Below are 24,767 nucleotides of genomic sequence, written 5' to 3' on the forward strand. Positions count from 1 at the left end.
AGGTTCGTAGGGTGTCTATTGGATCTACAATGCATTTCTTATCAAACATGGTTTCATGCTATATTATTGGAAATCTTTTATATATTCACTACAATGGTATGTAAAATTCATACCAGTTTTGTCCTCGAGGGATTCACTTAATCTGTCTAAAATAATCTTCAATCAAAACTGCAACCTTGAGTATGTTAACCTGCAAACACAAATAAGGTTAAAGGATGGAAAAATAATTTCTACTGATACAAGAAAATAGATAGCTTGTTGTCTGAAATTATGTATTATTTAGATTTTTATTTCTTACAAAGGCAGGTGCCCAAGGTAAATAAAAAGACTGTTAGACTTGGATACATTAAAGCAGAATAAAAGTGCTTTAAATCAGGAGACAAAGAATCCCTTTAAAAATCTGACAAAACACAAATCCAACCCCTAAACAACCAGAAGTAAAGCACTAAAAAACAGTGCCAATTATTGCTACAATGCTGTGCGTAGTTTTAGGAATTCACATGCTAAATCTATACACATATTCTGGCAGTTTTTATCACTTAATAAAGATTCAAATTAGTGTCTAGGAATTCACATGGTAAATATATGCACATATTCTGGCAGTTTTAATCACTAAATAAAGATTCAAATTAGTGTCTAGTTGAAGGAGATTCAACCCAACTTCTCTCTTAGTATTTCAAAGTTCCCTTTTTTCAAAGGTTTTGTCAAAATGTTTGCAACCTGCTCATTTGAGGGATCATACTGAACAACTACCCCTCTTCTTTGAACTCGTCTTTGAAAAAATTTAGAACATATATCAATATGTTGGATTTTCAGAGAGCTTGATAAAAATTTGATTTTCTTGATGTACTGTTGTTGGCCCCAATATTTGAATACTCCCTGTTTGTGAGGAAGGTGTCCTTCATCAAACCCAACTTCTCTCTAGAATTTCAAAGTTACCTTTTTTCAAAGGTTTTGTCAAAATGTTTGCAACCTGCTCATTTGAGGGATCATACTGAACAACTACCCCTCTCCTTTGAACTCTCGTCTTTGAAAAAAATTATAACATATATCAATATGTTTGGAGCATTCATGAAATGTTGGATTTTCAGAGAGCTTGATACAACTCTGATTTTCGTGATGTACTGTTGTTGGCCCCAATATTTGATCAGTAAGTTTTTCTGTCAACTTGCAAAGCTAGATAGCCAAACAAGTAATAGAAGCTACTACTAACTATTTCTTGCTGAATTAGGATATCATATCTAACCCCAAGTTGAAACAAAACCCAGAAGTGATCTTCCTAGCACTAGCTTCACTTGCCAGTTTGAATCCACACAAGTAGTAGAAGCTACTACTACCTATTTCTTGCCGAATTAGGATATAATATCTAACACCAAGTCGAAACAAAATACTGACGTGATCTTCCTAGCACTAGCATCACTTGCTAGTTTGAATCCAAAAAGCCATTCAACATTAACTTATCATCTCCAACACACTTAAATTCATTATGAAGTATGCCCTTCAAATATCGTAGTACATGTTTTCTAATTTCTAGTAGTCAAGTCAACTATAAACTGACTAAATGTGTTACAATGGAAAACAAATACTAGGTCTAGTATTTACCAATTGCGTGTTAGAACCTACCAACCACTTGTATACAAAAGGATCCACCAAATATGATTTTAAATCTGCATTCAACTTCACATTTTGAATAATTGGAGTATCAAGGGGTTTACAATCCAATTTGAAATCTTCTTAGTCTCCACTATATCCGTTGCCTTAGGAAGACTTATTTTGTACCTTGTCATGTATCAAGACCCCAAAAATAGTGCATAAGGTGAATATTTGTTGTATCAAATTCAGATGTCAACTCTCTCTTACACCTTTGAGTGTCTCTCTACTTGTCAGAATAAGGTCATCCACATATTGTCATGCCCCGCGTAAAACGAGGGCTTTATACACCAGGTTGCAGCACCATAAGGAGGGCTGACCGGGTGTAATTAGACATGTTTGATATCTAAATTAAATTAAATGTTATTTTCTTTAGGGCTGACTAAGTATTAGGGAAAATTAAATTTATATCATTTATGTGCTGGCCGACCTGAATTAAGTTCTTTAAAGTTTAAAGAGCCAACCTAGGGTTTGAGAAGTGCAACAATATATAAATTTAAATAAGGGCGGTCACTATATGATTAAGGCCGACCTTGGTAGGGAGAGCAGCGACTGGGTAAGCAAACCCTGGCTGACTTCCTTCTTAATAAAGCAATTTGTATATATAAAATAAGGGCAGCGGTCAGTTGGAAGGGACACACCTCTTGAAAGGGTGGTGATCTTGGCAAAGAGACATGCCCTTCTAAGATATATATATATATATATATATATATATATATATATATCCAGCAGATTGGCTACTCAAAGGGGAATGAACAATGAATCAGAATTCATTAATCACAGTCTACACTCAATGCAATAAGCATCAATTAACAGCTGAGACTATCATATGCAGCAGGTCCGATCTGAGTAGTGACATAATTATTTCCAATGGGCAAAATATAAGGTAATCCTGAAAGGGGACATTACATCAGTGCATGATTCTGCCAGTCTGAAGGACATTACAAATTATTAGTTATTGTAGATCATTTTATCATGGATTAAATTGATTATCATTCCGATTAAAAAGCAGATCTGGGCAGACTTAGTAAGCAGAATCAAAGGCGAACCGTAGCAGATCAAAGAGCAGAATTAATAGTGATTTGTAGCAGACCTAAGATTAGACTTAAGGAGCCTTTGTGAGCAGATTTTTGAAGGTTTAATAAGCAAATTATTTCAGACTTTCTGAGCAGATTTAGGAGATCTTATGAGTATAGAAGATGAAAGTTCATGAGCAAATTCTTAAGCAATTTATTGCAGACATTTTCCAGACTTGTGAGCAGATTTAAGCATAATTGTGAGCAGATTGTATCAAACCCTCTTGAGCAGAAATTTTTGAAGAACATTGAGCAGATTTTGAAGGTGTTTTGTTGCATATCTTAAGGGCAAATATGTACAGACCTTTGAGTAGAGTATAAGCAGATTTAAGAAGCAATTTTTTTTAGCAAATTGGTAAAGAGTTGCGGAGCTGATTGAAGAAGGAGATCAATCATTTATCCTTTCATTTCTTTGGAGGTTGGTGCCTCAATTTTAAAGAGAATGGTGTCCCTTCCTGATTAGGTGCTCAGTAGTGGGGATTGGTGTCTCCAGGGGGTTAATGCTTAGTTGACACACCAAATTTTAAAACTATGACAGTAGTGAAGGTATAATTTTAAACATGAGTTCATGCTGCAATGACAATTATACAAGAGACATTCATTATTACAGTGAATAAAGATCATTAGGACAATCTAAAATTGTTGGAACAATCCAAGGATTTGCTGTATATGGAAAACTTCAAGAACATATTCGCAGACTTATATCAAAGGCAGAGTTGAAAGATAAGATGACAGTCCATAGAACGTGATAGAGAAAGGCCAACCCTGTGTTGCATGGATGAAGGTACGACATTCCAAAAAGAGACATTCATGACTTTCTAAACCAACAAGAGGAACAAGGGTTTTGAGAATTAACCCTACATGGAAGGGTAATGAGACCTACGACTGAGATAAGAAGCAAATTAGATTACCCCAAGGTCATAGTTGGACGTTTCTGCCTCTTGTGGGCCAAGTGATGAATTGATTACCCCAAGGGATGGACTGGTCATAGTTGGATGTTCCTGCCTCTTGTGGGCCAAGTGATGAATTGATTACCTCAAGGGATAGAATTGGTCATAGTTAGACATTCCTGCCTTTTGTGGGCCAAGTGATGAATTGATTACACCAAGGGATGGAACTAGTCATAGTTGGACGTTCTTGCCTCTTGTGGTCCAAGTGGTGAATTGATTACCCCAAGGGATGGAATTGGTCATAATTGGACGTTCATGCCTCTTGTGGGCCAAATGATGAATTGATTACCCCAAGGGATGGAATTGGTCATAGTTGGAGGTTCCTGCCTCTTGTGAGCCAAGTGATGAATTGGTTACCCCAAGGGATGGAACTAGTCATAGTTGGACGTTCCTGCCTCTTGTGCGTTAAGTGATGAATTGATTACCCAAGGGATGGAACTGGTCATAGTTGGACGTTCTTGCCTCGTATGATCCAAGTAATGAATTGATTACCCCAAGAGATGGAACTGGTCATAGTTGGACGTTCTTCCCTCTTGTGGGCCAAGTGATGAATTGATTACCCCAAGAGATGGAACTGGTCATAGTTGCACGTTCTTGCTGCTTGTGGGATGTGAGGTGAATGGCCACAATTTGGATGTGACGTGCTCTCAGGCTTAGTTGGGTTGGGCAGTTTATTGGTGCCAATTCGAGTTCCTACCGAACTAAGCAATGATTGGTTCTAGGTTAATTAGCTAGTCATAATATATATCGTAATCTGCCTGTTCACCATGTCTACATATATTCATGTGCACGCTCCATGTTTTTGTGTATTCTCTGTTTTTAGTTCATGCCTAATGTGTTCCCAACATGTCTATTTCATGAATCTCTATGATTGTTGCCTTTGGTTGATCTAGAATATGAAAATAACAAGAGTGAACCAAAGAGATGTGAATTTATTTAGGAAAGAGCATTGCGTTTAAGGTCATAGATGTGTGTCATACTTCTAATCTACATCTTGATAAATAAGTTCTTGCTTTAATTGTTAAAGATGATAGCTTTGGTCAGATAAATATGATCATGAATGAGACTTACATCATTAGAATAATTCATATATGTATACCAATATACATAATAATAATAATTGAGTTTATTATTATTATATATATTAATATACATACATTAATATTTCTGTCATGAATAAATTAAATCTGATTAAATGATCTAATGGCTGATCATATATTGATCATCATCTTCCAAGTATAAATCTGTGATCGTGCATGATCCATACCCTGTCGATAGAGTGTATCGACTATCTTCTTCGATTTACCATAAATCGATAATGTGTATCGATTTATCTTAATCGATAATGTATATTGATTAATGATTCTTCATTTTAACATATCGATTGTGAATCGGTTGTGTTAAATGAATAGTTAACTATCAATTGTGAATCGGTTTGGTAAATGAAACGGTTTGTGTTAATGCATTATGAAACTACCGATTATGAATCGGTATGATGTTTGTAATATTAAACGGTTTGTTAATGCATTATGAAACTACTGATTATGAGTCGGTATGATATTTGTAATATTAAATGAACAGACATATCGGTGGAGAGACATGTCTCCACACATGTGGAGACATGTCTATCCATCGATGTGCCTCCTCATTTATATATACAGATCGATGAAGGTGGTACAGCAATCAATAAGTATATGCCTTTGAAGATCGATCTATTCTTCTCACTCAGCAATAATCATACTTGGAAAATAACTTACTGTGTATTCCTCCTTACACTTGCAGCAACCTGCAAGATTCATAGGTTAGTAAGAGCATCATTTGTGAAACATAAAATTAAAAGATACCTCTATTCTATCTACTAAGAAATCTAATCTACATTAACATTAATAATAAAAGATATCTTTAATATTATGCAAACATTGGGACAACCTAATCGAAGCTAATTACATCATAGGAAGGATCTAAAGATTATAAATCTTCAAGGGTTAGTCAGGGATCCTCATGTTGAAAAAGATTTGGTTAAAACTATCATTGCTTGAGGACAAGCAAGTTTGCGAAGGACAGAGTGCCATGCCCCACCTAAAATGAGGGCTTTATAACCCAGATCGCAGCACTATAAGGAGGGCCGACTGAGTTTAATTAGACATGTTTACTATCCAAATCAAATTAAATGTTATTTGCTTTAGGGCTGACTAAGTATTAGGGAGAATTAAATTAATATCATTTATATGCTGGCGGACCTGAATTAATTTCTTTAAAGAGCCGACCTAGGGTTTGAGAAGTGCAATGATATAGAAATTTAATTAAGGGCGATCACTATATGATTAAGGCCTACCTTGGTAGGGAGAGCAGCGATTAGGTAAACAAACCCTGGCCGACTTCCTTCTTAATAAAGCAATTTGTATAGAAACCTCTTGAAAGGGTGGTGATCTTGGCAAAGAGACACATCCCTCTAAGAAATATATATCCAGTAGATTGGGCACTGAATTCATTGAATACAGTCTACACTCTATCCAATAAGCATCGATGAATAACAGACTCTCATATGTAGCAGGTCTGATCTGAGTAGTAACATAATTATTTCTTGTGGGCAAAATATAAGGTTAGCTAGAAAGGGGACATTACACACATATGACTAAAACTAACAGATCAAATTTATCAAATAAATTATAAAGACGAGAAACAAACAAATAATAATAAGACAATTTCTATAAACTTGTTCCTCTATGTTGCTATTCAAAAAAGTTTTTTGACATCCATTTGATACAAAGGCCAGAAAAATTAGATGCAAGAGACATAATTACCTTGACAAAAGTATAGCTTGCAATTGTAGCAAAATTCTCATCATAGTCAACTTTTATTTGAGAGAACCCATATGCAACAAATTTGGGCATGAACTTTTATGTTATCTTATTTGTTGCATGCTTCACTTTCACAATCACTCGGATTCAATCACTGTGTTTCTAGTTGTTGTAGTTACAATCTTATCATTCTAAATTTCTAATTAATAGAGTTGATGCTCCTATCATGGCATCTTTCCATTCTTGTTTTGAGCTTGCCTTCGCAAAATTAGAAGGCTTGACATAAAGGATGGAAGACATTAATACAACATACCTTGGAATCTTCTTAGGTGGATGATTCACATTGGTAGAATCTTCAGGTGGCTCACTTGTTAGTTTGCAGTTATTTAGGTGGATGAATTCTGTGTTTGTGTGCCTGTCGTATCTAGTGGCAGATTGTGGTAAAGGGGCCTTATTTTTGGATGGGGGATCTTGGCATAGTTTTCCAACAACTTGGAATGGAAATTCAAATTTACCACACTCCTAGCTGAACTACCACATTGATTGCTCCGTTTTGGCTGCCCTTTGCCCTCCCTATTTACGTGGCCATTTTTTGGATTCTCTAGAATGTAACATTCCCCCTAATTATGATTTAGAATAAAGCAACTCACTAGCATTGCAAAAACAAATTAAAACGACTCGACTTAATTTATTGTTTTACATAGATTCTCCTTCCATTTTTCTTACATCAGGACTATCAATTTGAGTTATTTAAGACTCATTATAACTATTATGTGATTAATTCATTGCAACTGACATTCAAAAAAAAAAACTCTTTCCTACAAACATGAGGATTTTCTTCTATATAAACCTTTCAGTGCTTGTTTGGTTTATGATATGCCCATCTAGGATTTACAAAAAAATATGAAATTTTGGTTAGTGTGGTTTTTACAGTTTGATTTGGTGTTTGCCCCTCAACTTCGCTAGGGGCACTTCCCCTGACCCTTGTGAGGGGCACTTCCCCTCAACCTCATTGGAGGTGTTGCCCCTGAACTGCCATCAAGTTATATCAAGTAGTAGATCAATGATGAATCATGATCACAAAATTTACAAAATACATACCCCCTGTTGCATATGTTTACATCTTCACAATCAAAGCCACAATCAAGGATTATCTTGTTTCATACATTGGATGACTTGTTTAGTATACAAGGGCTACCATAGACAAAGTTGGCATGCTACAGTCATTATACTGCTAAATACAAGTTAAGTCATAGTTGGCAAGAAATGCCATCTTCACAATTAAAGCCACAATAAATGATTATCTTGTTTCATACATTGGACAACTTGTTTAGTATACAAGGACTGCTAGAGACAAAGTTGGCATGCTATAGTCATCATATTGCTGAATACAAGTTAAGTCATGGTTGATAGGAAATACCATTTTCATAATGCAACAATGTATTTGCATAGACAACTCATAGAACAATCCCATCCATTAGTATTCCATCTAAGGTCGAATTGGAACATAATTTGTTATCTTTTTACTTAACCGTTCCTCTTTGTATTTAATGAGTTTGACAACAAAAATGCAGTCTTGAAGGCTTTAGGAAAACTTTAGTAAAAAATCCCTCACTTGAATATACAAACGAGTGAGGCCTGTCTTTATTAACTCATGAGTTTGACAACAAAAATGCAGTCTTGAAGGCTTTAGGAAAACTTTAGTAAGAAATCCCTCACTTGAATATACAAACGAGTGAGGCCTGTCTTTATTAACTCATGCTCATGTGCATATATAAGGAACATTATAATTGCTATTTAGTTGCCCATGCTCACAAAGGTCCCTATAATGTTTTTGATGAATGCTTTATCAATGTTATCACGAGTATTTGAAATTTCCTTATTTGTTAAAAATTTCGTTATTTTTAATAGCCATAGCCATTCCTTACCGTCCCATAAAAAATGGCCAAAAAGAATCCATGTACTGGAAACACATCCCATCATCCCCATCTTGGAAACTTGGGGCAGCATAGCCTAATATAGTTTGATTGTTCCATTGTAACTAAAGATTTAATCAGTAGTTGCGACGATCATAAGGATTTTTCATCTTTTTTTCTTACTTAAACTTGCTTGAGGTGTAGAAGTAGAGGATACTCAGAAATCACAATCTTCCTTTGAGATATCGAAGACTTCTAAGACATTATTTGATGAACTTGTTACAACCGAAAAATAGATGTTGCTAGAAACACAGGGATTTTCTTTATGTTTTTCTTACTTCAGGTTGCTTGAGGTGTGGAAGAAGAAGATATATAGAGTTGCGATCTTTTTTTGTGTTATCTAAGACTTCCAAGAAATTATTTGAGTAACACATTGCAAGTAAAATATAAATGCAATCACTAATTGCTAGAAACCTATGCTTTTTCCTTTTGTCTTACTTTCAGGCCACACAAAGTATAGAAACATGGGATACACATATTTTGCAATGATTTAATAGGAAGTAGAAACTTGAAAATGGGAAGTTGAACGATCAGAGGGAATTGTAAACATACCTCAAGAAGTTGGTGTTGGTGTTCTTGCACCTCCTCTTCCTCTTGTTATCATTTCCTCTTTCTAGTCTTCTCTTTTTATCTTTTCATTGCCTTTTTCGTTCCTATTCTTCTGTTTAATTGCAAAAGAGCTCAGGTTATGGTTTCTCCTTGTTTAACAGCTGAGGATGCCTTGATGTCTTTAGGTCAGAGGGCCTTGGTCAAGGGATGCTTGCATGTTATTTGGGCCATCCTGGGGATGGAAAGGCATTATTAGACCTTCTCCTTGAAGGGGAGAAATAAATCTAGTATTTGTCTCTGTAAATTTTAACGATCATTTTCATGGATGAATGCTAATTTCTAGATTTATTTTGAATTTTGAGTGGGTTTCTTTGAAATGTTTAAAATGTTTGTTAATATAAATGTAAAGGTATAAAATTTGTATATTTTTTCTTCTTTTAAATTTATATATATACATCTCACTGTCCTTGCTGCACTGTCAGCTTCCATTACAAAACCTGGCAAAATTTTTGTTGTACTGGAGGCCTTGCTTATTTATTATAGTCACTTTGTATTGGAAACTTGGAGAAACACATTATTTTCTGATGAGGTAATTTAATTATGCCTTGCGTATTTATTATAGTCACTTTGTATTGGAAACTTGGAGAAACACATTATTTTCTAGTGAGGTAATTTAATTATCTATTTGGGTTGATATTTAAACTTACAGTAATGTTATTGGGTTCTTCCTGTTTGGGATTAGGACCGAACAGGTTCTGGTTGATTTGTTTGTGCAATTGGCCATTGATTTTTTATATTTCAAATAGAAAAGAGAGAGATAAGGTACAATCTACTTTATTCTTTTCAATTTGTTTGATATATTGCCTGCCAAGTGTTTAATGCCAGTCCTTGACTTCAAGTAATTTTCTGTTTGTTTTATGTCATAGCAGTAAAGGCAAAGAAATCCATCTTTTTCAGAGTCCTTTCTGCTGGTCTTTGATTGATCTTTGTCTCTAATTCTATAAACTGAACTGGCAAATAGAAGTCAACTCACATTTATTTTGATATGGTCTTTTATGTTTTCTTTACTTTATAATATTCATCTTATCTGCATCCTCACATTAGAGATTGCCAAATCGACTTAAATCAATGTAACCATGTGTTATTCTTCAGGTATAGTTGGGTGGAATGATATTTTTTTATCGATTCATTTTTGTATGATCTATAACCTCTTCTTTATAGAGATGGAGATTACGAAATTGAGATTGAAAGGCTGATGAATTTAAAGATTATTAGCAGCTGGATATTCTCATTAACATTGGTTCTGAATGCAAATGCCTTCTTTATTTTAAGATTACATATGTTTTCATCAGGTGGTATGAATCAATGACAATGAAAACTGTTCTTTAGATGTTGATTGAGATTCCCCTTTCTTTGTTTCCATTCTTAGGGGATTCCCTGTTGCCTGGATTCTCAATTGTGACAACTGGAATATAAAAGCTGGTGGTGGTAATCATTAAGGGTTTTCAATGTTGTTTGTTCCCATTTAACGAGGCTTTACAGTATTCACAATGCAGAAAGAGATGCATGAGAAATGAGACTTGCATACAGTTATTTTGTTCTAAAGCAAGCCAACTCTCTATTTTTCAAAGTTGCTATAATATAAAAATTGATTGTGAAGCTTAATATATGTACTTAAAGATTTCATTCTTAACCAATAATATATAATCATATGAAACTGGACCAACTAGATTGAATGATTGTGATCTGAAATATTAACTAAAAGACAACAACATTTGAGTGCACCAATATTGATCTCTACTTAGTTCAGAAGTTTTAGTGAACTGCTTTGGTCACAAGTATTGTATGTCAGCACATTATTGATTTATATCTTCTGTGAATATACTGAGATTGTTCTTTTCTCTCTGTGCATTTTTGTTTTGTAGCCCTATGCAAAAGCAGGTCTGATAGCAAATTCTTCATTGACAAGGCGCTTAGCTTGCAAGGCTGTAAGTACCATGACACTGAGGAAATGTTCCTCCCTTTTTTGGCTTAAATATGAAAAAAATGTTTATGTTTGATAATATTTGTCTCTGGCATCTGATATATTTTATCAAAAAATTTGAATTGTAAAATATTGGCTTTCTGGAGCTAATCTGAGCAAGCAAAAGACAATAGGAGGTGGATTTGTTTTTGCTGGTTACTGCATTTCTGTGGATTTCTTAATAAACTTAATTATCAATGTATATATCAGTTGCAGGGCAAAATATGATATAAATTAACTATGGGTCTGTTGTAAGTTGTAACTTCTGTAAAAGTCTCCCCATTGATGTTGGGCATTCAGCATTTTGACCTTACCTTTTGTCCCACATTTATGAGTTAACTTTTTCTGCAAGAAAAGAAGATATACAGTTCTACGTTGCCAGTTTCTAGAGCTTTTATTTCTTGCTAATCAAATGGGGTGTAAATTTGGACACCAACCAAAAAGGTCATACAAAAACTGAAACCTTGAGGAAAATAAAAATATTTTATATCATCATATATTTTTGTATGCAAAAGTATCAGTTTCTAAAGTGTGGATCCATTTGTATTTGATTTGTTTGTGGAATTCTTGTAAAACATTCATAACATGCACTTATAGGAGAATCAAGGTTGATGGACAAGAAGCACATTTGATGGTTCCAGCCTATCTATTGTTGTTGATAAATTTTAAGCATGTGCAGGAAGCATCAATGGACTTCGTGAACATGGTGCCACCTAAAATTTGGAAACAAAGCAAAAACAATGATCAATGATCATTCAATAAATCTCAACTCAAAAATAAAATACGAATCATTAAATAAAATTCAAGTTATTCAATCACCTGCAGAAGAAACAAGAAAATTTAGGAGCGTCCGATTTCTCCTATCAGTCCAACCATCGGTCATGATGGTGCAACCCTTCTTCTTCCATATCTCTCGCTGATCCTCTAATGTGGCTTTTACATCAGCCACCGATTCTATCAAAATTGGGCCACTTAACTCGGAATTAGAAGGGGCTTTGAAACCCGCCCCACAAATAGCAATGGCATCAACCATGCTCTGTCAATAAGGAGACCTATCACAAATAAATTAAATAAGATAAGTATAAATATTAGACAAACAAACTAAAAATATTAACAACTTAAAAACTTAAAACAATCAAATAAAAACTAAAAGAAATTACCTGGCTACGAAGAATGGAATATTGCAATAAAACCAAAATCTTCCAATTGCACCTTTAGCCTTATTGTGTACCGCTTTGTTCCAAGCTATGCTCTCAAGTGAAGGTTGGCACCAGGAGTAGTGAGTGGCTCAAAATATGAATCCATCCTAGATTTACGAACTCTAGGACCAATGGTTGGAGTTGCACTGATACTCCCACTAGCACTGGGACTACTGGCAATAAAAGCACTAGCAGTCCCACTAGGACAATATGGAGGCATGGAAGAGGCCTCTCCAACACAACCAATGCTAGTTTGAGCCAACTCCTCCCTTTGCCTCTTCTTTATTTCTTTTCGAGTCTCAAATGTGTCTAATAGCACTTGGCACTCACGAATAGCCTCAGGAAGTGCTAGTGTGCAAGGCTCTGCATCATGGCCACGTATGTCAACAAGGTGGTATTTCAATCTATTTATGCCTCCATGAAAGATTGTTTTGCAAAATTTACATTTTGCCTTTCTTCTTTTTTGCCTGGGAAAAGGTTCTGTATATTTCCAAGCTGGATCTTTTCTACCCGGGATTGCTCTACAATGAGGACTGGAACTAGACATTGTTTTCAAAAGTTGAAGGTTGCTGGAATAAGACACAATTACAAAAAAAATGAATATTTGTCCATTGTTAAATTATAAATTAATACAAAAAAAAATATAATAGCAATGTTTTGATTTTGATACAAAAATCAATGTAATAGAATTTGTATTCATTTTTTTCAAAGAAATTAGCAAATCTACCATGTAGATTGTTTTTTTCATTTCAAAACTTAAAGAAATCAGCAAACCCTACAATGTACATTTTTTTTTGTTTAAAAATGTACATTGTAGGGTTTGCTGATTTCTTTAAGTGTTGAGAAAACAAAAAACAATCTACATGGTAGGGTTTTCTGATTTATTTGAAAGAAATGAATACTTATTACAAATGTTAAAAAAAAAAATGTAAATTTTGCTTATAAAACACCAAAAAAAACCAAAAAAATAAATCTTACCTCTTATAAGAAGGTTGAAATGAAATGCAACCTCTTTCCAATGCTCTCTAACAAGCTTTTGATGCACCAAATGCAAGTATTACACTTCCCCAATGTGATTTGTTGAAGAAATTCTACTCCTCCTTGCTGGTTGCCCTATTATGCTCTCTTCTTTTTCCTCACAACTCACTCTTCTCCTCCTATTTTTTCAATAGAATGAAATGAGATGCCTTTTACAACTTAGAATAAAATATAAATGAAAAAAAAAGCAAGTAAAACCATTGTTTAACATGTTTTAATTTTGCTTTTCTGGCAGTTACGCCGACCGAGTCCTGGCATTGGGACTCGCTGGGTCCGAGCCGAGTCACCGAGTCACGTGACTCGCCATGACCCGGCCAAAACTCGCCGAGTCCGGGTCCGAGCCACCCAGGACTCGCCAAGGGTGATTCGGCCCGTGACTCACCGAGTTTTGGCGAGTCACGAAACTCTGGTTAAAACTGTAAGAAAACTTCCATACTTTGAGGGCTAAACTTGTATGCAATTGAGACATGAACAAAAGAAATTTTTTATTAGCTGCAAAAAGTTGGACCATCTCAAACATCTCTACCAGATTTAACAATTTTAGCATCCAAACAAATGGTATCCATGGTATCTGTAGACTTATTGGTTTGCAGGTTTTATATTAAATCAAACAATGTTTTATCTTTGAGTTCAATTTAGGAATAGTCCTGACATTGCAATATCCGCACCTGAAGGTCCTGAGTCTGCTTTGCTTTGCACAAGTTTTCCTAAACTGCACTGGCAGGATACATTTTGAGGATGGAGTCCATGCTATTTTTGGGATAACAAGGAATGGCAGGATTTTTTTACTATTTCAGCTGTACGTGACAACAAGATTTAAGTTTAGACATTCACATAATTCATCAAATTTGAGATTCAATGTTCAATGTAAAATTGATTCAAGTATAGCAGCAATAAAGACAAAAGGCCTCAAGGCTACAAAATGACAAAATGCCCAACAGCTGCAAGTGCAAATTGATTGTGATAGCTGGTTAACAAAACAAAGTCTGAGTTACAAATGGAGGGTTTAGGGTTTGATAGACCCCCTTTTAATTTTTATTTTGACTTTTGAGTTATAGAGGATGTCTAGATATTCCTGGGATGTAGGGCATCCATGTGCCTCGAAAAGCATGGGAACATGTCTGATAGGGAAACATGGTTTGGGAGGAGGTGTGTCCTTGTGTAACATAGCTTTATTTTTCTCAGATTTTGTATTGTACTTGAATTGATAAACACCAATTTCTTGTTTTTGCATTGCTTTGTGTTTGAGTAATTAATTAAGGTGGTGAAAAGAATCTGTTATGAAAACAAGAATTTTAACAATTTTTTTCAATTTTGCTACAAGAATCTTGTACTTGAATTGATAAACACCAATTTATATGTAACCTAGAGAGAGACGTGATTCCTTATTAATTTTTAACTTTATGTTTAAGATTTCTAATGTTTAGTTTTAGCTACATGCCCTTCTAGGTTTACCACGCCTTATATCTTTTGGTATACATTGTCACATTTTTGAATTCTTTATAAGCTAGTAGGGCACCGTTTTGACATAAATTAGAAAAGGGTTTGGAAAGGAGTCAATCACAGGTATTTGTGAGTGCTTGTTTGCCTGCAATAAATTATATAATGGTTTTCTCGAGATATTAACTAATAGAAATTCTAACAGTATAGGTCTATCAAATTATAAAATAAGGAATAATTGGCAGTCAAGAAGACACTTTTGAGTTTGTTCACGTATCTATTCAATTAAGAATTATGCTAGTCTTTGCATGGCTCAGATACTAACATTAAATGCAATTTTCATTTTTTCCAAACTGATTTCTATTTCTTTTTCTTCATTGTTATCCATCATTGCCTGTGCAATAATTTAATGACGTCTTTGAGTCATAAAACATTCATTAATGTGCATTAGACTTCGGGATTATTTGTGAATCTGTGTGTAAAATACATACTGACTTGTTGAAGGAATTAATAAAGTTCAGGTCGTTGGAATTTATTACAGCAGTTATTTGTTTTTCAGTTCATCAGTATTTTGAAACATTAAAGTCAGTAATATTTCTGCTTTTCTCTTCTTTTACTTTTCTTTTAATTTCTCCAAATTGATTCTCCTGCTTGTATGGCGTTTTAAATGTTTCCATCACTGAAAAGTTAATGCAATTAACAAATAAGCAAGTTTGTGATTTATAGACTGGCATTTATAGGCATTTAAGATATCTTTGTAGATGGTACTTAATGTCAGTAGTGTAGATGCAGTGCAAGATAACAAATTTCTGCCTGAAGGGGAAGTCCATGTAAAATTTCTGCTTTATTATTTATAATAATTTTTGTTGATATTTGTAGGTTGAACATTTTCTTGAGAACAGTGACAAAGATGAAGGTATTGGAGTACATGCCATTGCCGAGAATGGTCTCTTGACATCTATCATCACCTGTCTTGCTGATGGGTGAGCCAGACAATATTAATTAAATTGAATTCATACTTTTGTATTGGCATTTTTTTACCATCTCTTGACGAATGTTCTCATTTTATTTTTCGTATCTTCTACGTTGTGATTTCTTGTTTGGTATGCACCAGAGCAAATTTTCTGCTTAGACTTAGCTACTTAAATACTATTTTACAGTTGTTTACGGTTCTATTATAACATACTTGATATAAGTTACTACTGATTCGTTTGTCTCTGTGGCTATTCTCTTTACAGTGATGATAATGTAGCAAAGGCAGCCACAGAAGCCGTGAAGAACCTTGCCAAATCAACTAGGGGTCTTGTAAGAGTCATTCACTTATTTTTAAAATTTAGTAGGGAAATATTTTTTCATGAGTTACTTGCAAACATATATGTTATAATCTGTTTCTATTAATGAAGACTCTATTGTTTAATTGGAATTTTTTGTATATTTCCAGGAGCTTCTTTTTCCTTCTAAAGAAGGAGAAATCATGCACTTGAAGCAGTTGGCTATGAATTGTTCTTCGTTGGTATGTTTTTGGTAGATTTTTTTATGGCATGTGTCTTAGATTCATCTCCTAAACTTGAAGCTCTGATACAAGTTGATTTTTTTTTTCCATATAATGTAACTGATACAATCTGTATTGTTCTTGATTCAAGTGTGCCATCTTTGTAACGATTCTATTAGAAAAATGCTGTTACAAAAAGAAACACAGGAACACAAAAAGGAAGATTTGCATCTCAATTGTGAAGCATGCACTGTAAATCTGAAATGTGTAATTTTGACACCTGATAACAATACAAAAATTTATTCAGCCATAATGAAACTTACATTTGTGGACAACAATATCACATTAGAAATACGTCATAAGGAAAACAAAAATAACATCTCAATAGTAATTGAAACATTAAAGATTTCTACTAGTTCCCCTCAGAAAGCTTACCGGAAGACTTGATTTGATAAGATAGAATTCCAACCTCGAGCAGCCTTGCTGATAAGCTGGCCATTTTAGGGAAAGAATCGCCAAGATTTGTCTGTTTTGATCGCCAAGATTTGTCTGTTTTGAAAAATATATGCTTCTTAACTGTTGATGGCCCTAACTGTAAGCTCTTAGACCTTGTCAGCTCCTTTATTCAAATCCATCAGTTTATTTGATGTTCTTAGACTTTGTCAGCTCCTTTATTTGAATCCATCTGTTTATTTATTGCCGGCACGACACCTATACTTAATCCTAACGCAACTACTTCTTTATTGCTGCCAACTTAATCTAGATCCAGTATGCCAGCAGCTTTATCTTACGGCAACACTTAATGATGTTGACTTTGTATGATCCCAATGAAAGTTGATTACATTACTTAATTTCAGCCTCAATGGATCATAAGCTGGCTATTTCATGGAAAGAAGCACCAGGATTTGTCTGTTCTGAAAAATATATGTTTCTTAATTGTTAATGACCCTAATTATAGGTCTAAGACCTTCTCAGACCCTTTATTTGAATCCATCTGCTTATTTATTGCTGACACGACACTTTCACTTCATCCTAACACAACTACCTCATTATTGCTGCCAAATTAATCTATACCGAGTATGACAGCAGCTTTATCCTACCACAACACTAAATGATGTCAACTTTGTAGGATCCCAAGGAAAGTTGACTACTTGATTTCAGCCTCCACAGATCATTTAAAGCTAACGACTTCATCTGATGGGAGAGATGGACACAAGTAAATTGTATATGTAAAATTTAAATGTTTATATTGCGATTCTTATTCCTGGTATTTTTTTCCTGGAAGCTGAGTCAAGAGATGGATAGTGTACAAGTCAGGTCTTTAATAAGCCTTATTTATAGGAAAATGCTTTTGTTTTATTAGGAAGACCATACTTCAAGTTGTCATGATCTGTATTCATTGTAAACTTAGCACCAAGTACTGGCAGAATTTTGCTAATGCATGCATGAACGGCAACATGTGTTGAGCATATACTCTAATGATCCTTCTTTTAATCATAGACATCTCACCTTGACACTTGATGCATCACAGTCTAGCACAAAGGATTTATATAAACTGGGATGGGCTAAAACTAGGGAAGTCACAATTGCCATTTTCAGATGTTGATAAACGCTTTGTCTACAGTTGTCAAATTAATCATCTCTTGCTTCAACAAAGAAGTTAAAGGTATATTTATTTTATAAAAAGCCTCTGTCAAAATCAGATAACAATTGCATAACCATAGTGTTGTGCATTTCACACACACCCCTGTCCCAGACACGGGACCCCCGTTTTTTTTGTTGTAGTCTGCCTGCGTAAGGGAGGAGTCCAGAAACAAGCCCATTGGAATCAAAGACCAAAGCAAGAAGTTCGGATTTCTTGGCAAAAGAGAGAGATCTCTATAGTTTAGAATCGACCCTTTCTTTTGTGTGGTCTTTCAATCCCCATCCTGGCTGAAGCTGATTGTAATTTCATTGCTTAGCATTCAAAATCGTTTTCTGTGTGACATCGTGGCCTTCACAAGCCCGATAGAACTTAAACTCGCTCTTTCAGGGCGTTTTCAAAATCCCCTTGCAAATGCCCTCCAATTGCCAATGAAACCCCAAGTCGTCCACGAAAATGTTGATGCAAGCCCAAAATCCCCCCTCTCTCTTAAAATTGCCGAGTTTCTTCCTCAAGGCAAATGATGGATTAAGAAAAGGGGGTGCAAGAAAGGAAAGTCGGGGTTTCTAGCCAATTTGAGAGCCTGGCAATCTGTATTTTTGCAGTTCTCGTCCAAAGATCGAGTCAACTTGAAATCGCTCATTTTTGTTGAAAAGCCCGAATTCAACTTAGCAAAGGGGCGAAGTCACTTAATAAGTTCGGCGTTTTTATCTGTTTTGCGAGAAAGAAAGAGCTCGCATTCTTTTCCAAAGGCCCGAATTTGTTCCTTTGAAAGGTGAAAGATGCAAAGAGTGAAATGAGGAAGGGGGCATTTTGGTTAAATCATTGTTTGCATTCCTTCTAAAAGGGCCGAGTTTTGCCTAAGGGGGTCCAACTTATAATTCACTTGCAAAACGACAATGTCTCTATGTTGATGTTATAGCTAGGTCAGATTACTTCTAGGGCCGACCTAGCACGTTTAAGTGACTAATTGGCCCTTGTTTGCTCGTTGGGCGAACAGTTTAATGCATGCGGATGGAATACATAACAAAGAACAATAATGCTATAGATTTCAGATAAACACAGTCATAATGTATTAAGACACACAATGTATATGAATTGCTAGCCAATAGAAAAGATACCATTCCATTCATAATCGTAATAATGGCAAGTTACATCACATGGTATATAAAGGTACCGAGGGGGTGCGAGGGCCAATCGTCGCACCCGTAACTACCTACCCTCGGTTACATCACTAAACAAAGTACTTCCTAATTACTTAATTACTTATTATTCCTGTACATACAATATGCCGCTAACATCATACCCCCCAAAAAACAAGGTCATCTCCTGACGATTGACAACAAAAATGAGAGGATCAAAAGGAAAAAATGAAGACTGAGAATGGGGCTGAGGAAGCGTCCCTCGTGAGGATGGTGCTGATGCTCGTGGTGTGGCTCCCAAGCCTGCCCGTAACTCGTAGACCTGCTCAGTCCTCAACTGTAGGTCCCTCTCTGCAACCATCTGTCGCTCCATAGTCGTCTTCACCATCATTGCGGCTTCTAGGACTTCCTTATCCTTCTTCTCCACCATCTCCAAGGCACTAGTGAGATGGTTCTCCAACATAGCCCTTTCCTCCCGGGCTTCCTCCAACCGTGCCCCCAAGGCATCCTTCTCCGACCTCTCCTCTGCCAACTCTGCTTCCAAGGTAGTTCTCTATATTACCCGCGAGGCCTTCTCCCAAGCCAATTGCTCCCTGTGCGACTCCATCTGCTGGAGTCGAGTAGCTAACTCCTCCCTCGCCAACACGGCCTCTTGCCGTTGGGTCTCCGTACCCTGAGCAATATGCTGTGTCCGCCTCAGCTCATAGTATGTCTCACGGAAGACCTGCTCTACCCTCCGCAACATGGACTGTGCTGGTCTCTCCAACCTGCTCTTGGAGACCCCAATCTTCCAGCATCTGCAAGGTCTCCGTAGTAGGCCACCCCCTTGATTCAAAACATTCGGTAAAGTGTGTCGTGCAACCGTTCCTCATAAACCCAAGCAGCTGCTTCAACTGTCTGTCTGTCCTGGCATCTTCCTGGGACCGTGCCGAGGCTACAATCTTTTAGGCTCTAGCAACCATGTCCGCAATAAACTGCTCCAAATCCATGTCACCATCCACTCTTGGAGATGCGGGGACACCTTTCTCCTGGGCATCCTAGTGAGGACTCTGCAATAGCTCAACATGAGGGGGGCTCTATATCAACTCCTGCTCCTGCCTAGGACTCAACACCAACCCATGAATGGGTGAGCGGTCTCCCTGCACTGCCCGTGAGTTCTTGGTGAGCTGTCTCCTACCAAGTCTACAATCTCGTGGGGGCTCGGCAACTCACGCCATGGAGAGAGGACAACTGCTCCAACCAGTGCCACTGGTGCCATCTTATACCGACTCAACCAGGCACTCAGATCTTCTTGAGAAGGGGTACCACTCCATCCAAGATGCTCCGATGCTACCACAACCTTGCTACCAATCATCTCCCCATTGGTCCCTGCCTCCATTGCTGCCGTGGGAATCCTGCCTCCTATCGTTTGGCCCTCAGGTGCTCCTGGTAGGGCCACCAATGCCGTGGCCATGCGTCCCGGGATCATAATTACTGGTGTCCGGGCCTGCCCAAACCCAGGAACAGGGACTGCCAATACTGTTGGTCCAGGTGGTAGAGTCCGAGGGGCTCCCGTGGCACCTGATGATGCCGTCTGCTGGGGTAACTCACTCTGTGGAGGTGTGGCTGCCGTTGCCTGCGTAACTGCGGGAGGTGTCGCCACGGTCTCCTCCTCCACCTGCTGTCCTCTACCTACCATCCTGAAACTACCCTTCGTGGCCTGTGACGTATCTATGGAGTCCTCGACACTCTCTTCCTCACTCTGGCCACTAGTCTCAGGCTCCGACTTCGGCTCAGACTCAGACACCACCATCCTCTGCTTCTGTTTCTTGCCGGTTTGTATGTCTCCGCTTGGTGCCAAGGCATCTAAATTGACCCAATAGACTATAGGCGGCTGTCCAGGGTGTACATGGCCGAGTGGTACCAAGTGCTGTGTCTGGGGCGGTATCTGAAGACGCACTGCATCTAAGAAGAGTCCAATGGCATGGTACGACATATAGAAAGTTCTGTGCTGCAAGTTCATAAATTCCTCCATCCTATCAGCGAGCACACATGTCTAGTCATATAACATGCCATTGCGGATGCCATTCATCAATACAACCTGCGCCATGGCAATGTCTGAAGCCCTACTGGCTCCCATCAAGCGGTTCTTCAACACATCCTAGAGGTATCGCCACTCTCCTTGTAAAAAAGACTTCTTCAGGCCTCTTCCCTTGCTTGCATGCTGGAGGCTATCGAGCTCGGCCTATGTGAGGTCGTCCCTACACATCAACTGCAAGTGTTTATCCTTGAAGTCTGGAGATATCTTCTGGCCCTTATCTACTTTCTTCCCCTGCATCCTTGGGATACCAAAAACCCTCGTGAACTCTGTGGAAGCCAAAGAGACTGTAACCTGGTGGTGCTCATAGTCGAACACCAACTGTCATGTGTGGCTTTCGTATGCACGAATCATAGCCCTTAACATGATCTCAAAATCTTTGATGCAAAATATGGGCATCTGAATGGCCCAGTGTACCTGTGCTTGAAGCAGCTGTGCCTTCACGGGATCATCATGCGGGGTCTCGGTCCACCATTTTCTACAATCTGCTCCACTCAAACCCTTGAAAGTAATGGTGTCGATGGTCACATCATCTTTCGTTGCTATCTGACTCTACACTTTAGGTCGTACCTTTTTGCCCTTGCCTTTGCTGCTGTCAGCCATGGCGCCTCTTACTTTGACACCTAAAGGCAAAATCCGAATATCTTTCTTGTTGGCAGATGGTCACGACACTGTAGCAGGTAACTGCTGCAACTGTCTTTTCCAGTTCTTTCCTCTCTGCTAGGGTCCATTAACTGATTTCTCTTTTTTCTCTTGTGCCCTTAAATATAAAAGAAAAAATAGGGTTAGGGTAACAAATTTCCGCATGTGCGTACTCCCCTCAATATGTGGGATCCTGCTTCCTTCGAATGCTACCTCGCGTTTTGCTGGAAAAAGTCCCCTCTGTGCCGACGAGTCTTGCCTGGGGTGTCCCATGACAACCCTGCTGCCAACCTGTAAGATATCAGCTCGGATGCCACCGTCGGCTGCCTACTCCCCCTTGATACCCTGCGCCGCTTTTGACTAGACAATTCTGCCAACATTTATAATATTTTTCAAATGCCGTTATTTTATACCTTGTACGACGACTTCTCCTTGTTGTATGGATTGCTAGGTACGGATCTATTCTTCTCCCTGTTATTCGATACCTTGTACGACCTCCCCAGTCACTGTATTGTACGATCTTCTTCCTTTTATTCGTTGTACGAACGGTCTTTGTCCTTTATCGTGTACGACTTACCTCAAATTGCAGCCGTACGGAAATCATTTTATCCAACCGTACGAAAATCGTTGTATCTCGCCGTACGAAAATCGTTGTATCTTGCCGTATGACCCCTTTTCTTTCCTTCAGCCGTACGATGTCCTCCTTCTCCTGCGGCCGTACGGTCTTTCTGGGCCACCCTTTGGCTGTATGTTGTCCTCCTCCAGTGGCCGTACGGATCTCGATTTGCCCCCCGCTGTGCCACTGTACGGATTTTAATATGCTCGCTTTTGCCAATGTACGGATTTTTCATTTAACTTGACCTTACGGAAATTTTGACAGCTGTACTATTCCGCTTGAGCCATATGGATTTCGTCACGGGCGATTCTTCTATTGTTGCAATGTCCGTACGGTTTCTATCGAATATGTTTTCATCGGTCTGTACGGTTTTAATAACAAGACCGTACGGTGAGTTCTCCGTCTTTTCATTTTCATTTTTTTACCCAAGTATCTCCAAGGGAAGATTCCGGGCTGTTCCTCTGCCTGCGCTCATGATATGGTTTTAGTTTCGACCCATTAACGCTGTTCGGAACCTCCCGTCCATCTAGTGTCCACAACTTGATTGACCCATTTTCAGTGACTTCTCGAACTTTATATGGCCCTAGCCATGTTACTTTGAATTTGCCGGGTTTAATCTCATTGCGCCCATTGTACTTCAGCACCAGTTGTCTCAAGGTGAGCCTCATTCGTAAGTGTTTGTCGTGCCACATCTTCCTGCGTTGTTGGGTTACCTCGGTGGCCCACTGAACCATCATCCTTTTCTCGTCCAATTTGTTCAAGGCATATAACCTCTCCCTTAGGCTCTCCATATCCCCGAGTTTGTTCTCAATGGCGATTCGTAGGCTTGGCACCATGAACTCGGTTGGCACAACCGCTTCCTACCCGTACATAAGTTGGAATGGTGTTTGACCCGTAGTCACCTTGTAGGTGGTGTGGTAGGACCACAACACAGAGGGTAACTTTTCTTCCCAATCTTCTCCCTCGACTTCGCACGATTTATAAATTACTCCAACTAGGATCTTGTTGGTAGCCTCGGCTTGCCCATTGGCTCGTGGGTAATAAGGGTTGGACAACAAGTGAAAATTTTTGAATTCAGCCGTGAGTAATTTGATGACGTGGTTCGCAAAGTGTCCACCCCTGTCATTGGTCAATTGAATGGGGATGCCATATCGCGTGTTTATTCGTTCATAAATGAATTTTGCAGTTCTCAAGGCCGAGTTGTCCGGCTAGGCCGCGCTTCTACCCATTTAGTTAAATACTTGATGGCTACCACAATGTAGCGACACCTCCTGGCATGACTAGCTTTGAGCGGCCCAACAAAATCCAACCCCCAACGCTCGAACAACTCTTGAGCATGCGAGTGGTTGAGGGGCATGAAATCCCTCTTCAGTGGCTTCCCGACTCTTTGACACGTATCACATCCCACTAGCCACTCTCGGGCGTCATTATACAATGTGGGCCACCATAAGCTTGCAAGTAGCGCCTATCGTGCGTAGTGTCGGGTCTCATATGGCCTCCCGCGGGGCCCTCATGTGCCTCCCTCAGAACGCTTGGCACCTTTTTCTCCATTACACACCGACGCAATACCTGGTCGGGCCCCATTTTGTACAACAATCCATTAATTAACTGGAATGTACGGCTTCTCAACACTAGTTTCCTCCGTTCCCCAGGTGGCATACGTTGCAGGAACACGGAAGTGGAGAGATATTCCCCGATAGCAGTATACCATGATGGCAATACTTCGATCTAGAAGAGGTGAGCATCCGGAAATTCATCATTAACCCTCTCTGGCGGCTCCCCTGACCTTATCCGTGATAGTTGATCAGCAATCACATGGTTTTTTGCACAATGATGGTGGATGTAAATTCCTGCAACAAGAGTAGCCATCAGCTGATCCTTCCTGTAATAATTGGTTTGTTGACCAGGTACATTAGGGCCTAGTGGTCCACGCAAAATTTGAATGGTGTGGCCAGAAGGTAGTGTCAAAATTTCTGCACTGCATATACCATTCCTAGGGCCTCTCGCTCTGTTGTGCTGTAGTTCTTTTCAGCATTAGACAATAATCTGCTCGCAAAATAGATTGGATGGTCCAATCCATGGTTGCCCACGTGAGCTAATGTGGCACCAATTGCGAAATTAGAGGCATCTACGTGGACATGGAACTCCTTGTCCCAATTTGGATACGCGAGGATAGGGCTGCCACCAGCCTGGTCTTCAACTCCTCAAAAGCTTCACCTTTCGGGGTCCCCCACGTGTACAGCTCGCCCTTTCGAGTGAGCTTGTCCAAGGGGTAGGATATCTGAGCAAAGTTCTTTATAAACCTTCTATAGTAGCCGATATGGCCCAAGAAGGATTTTACCCCGGTGACATCTGTGGGAGGCTCCATTTCCACGATCACGTACCTTGTCCGGATTCGTCTTCAACCTTGCTTTACAAACAATGTGCCCAAGTAGTTTGCCTTGCGACACCATG

At 38.4% G+C, this 24,767-nt stretch overlaps 1 protein-coding gene across 4 annotated transcripts in view; it reads left to right on the forward strand.

The window, feature by feature from the left end:
• Positions 1–24,767, forward strand: part of LOC131042307 (uncharacterized) — a 189,266-nt gene that overhangs the window by 60,224 nt on the left and 104,275 nt on the right. For 3 of the 4 annotated variants that reach the window (XM_059218561.1, XM_057975652.2, XM_057975654.2), the window contains exons 4-7: positions 10,928–10,990; positions 15,582–15,685; positions 15,941–16,007; positions 16,144–16,215. In XM_059218561.1, coding sequence (XP_059074544.1) covers positions 10,928–10,990; positions 15,582–15,685; positions 15,941–16,007; positions 16,144–16,215 — 306 coding nt within the window. The remainder of the gene's footprint in view (positions 1–10,927; positions 10,991–15,581; positions 15,686–15,940; positions 16,008–16,143; positions 16,216–24,767) is intronic. The other variant, XM_057975653.2, reaches the window with a different exon arrangement.

The sequence above is a fragment of the Cryptomeria japonica genome, chromosome 3 (assembly GCF_030272615.1).
Source record: "Cryptomeria japonica chromosome 3, Sugi_1.0, whole genome shotgun sequence".
NCBI classification, from domain to species: domain Eukaryota; kingdom Viridiplantae; phylum Streptophyta; class Pinopsida; order Cupressales; family Cupressaceae; genus Cryptomeria; species Cryptomeria japonica.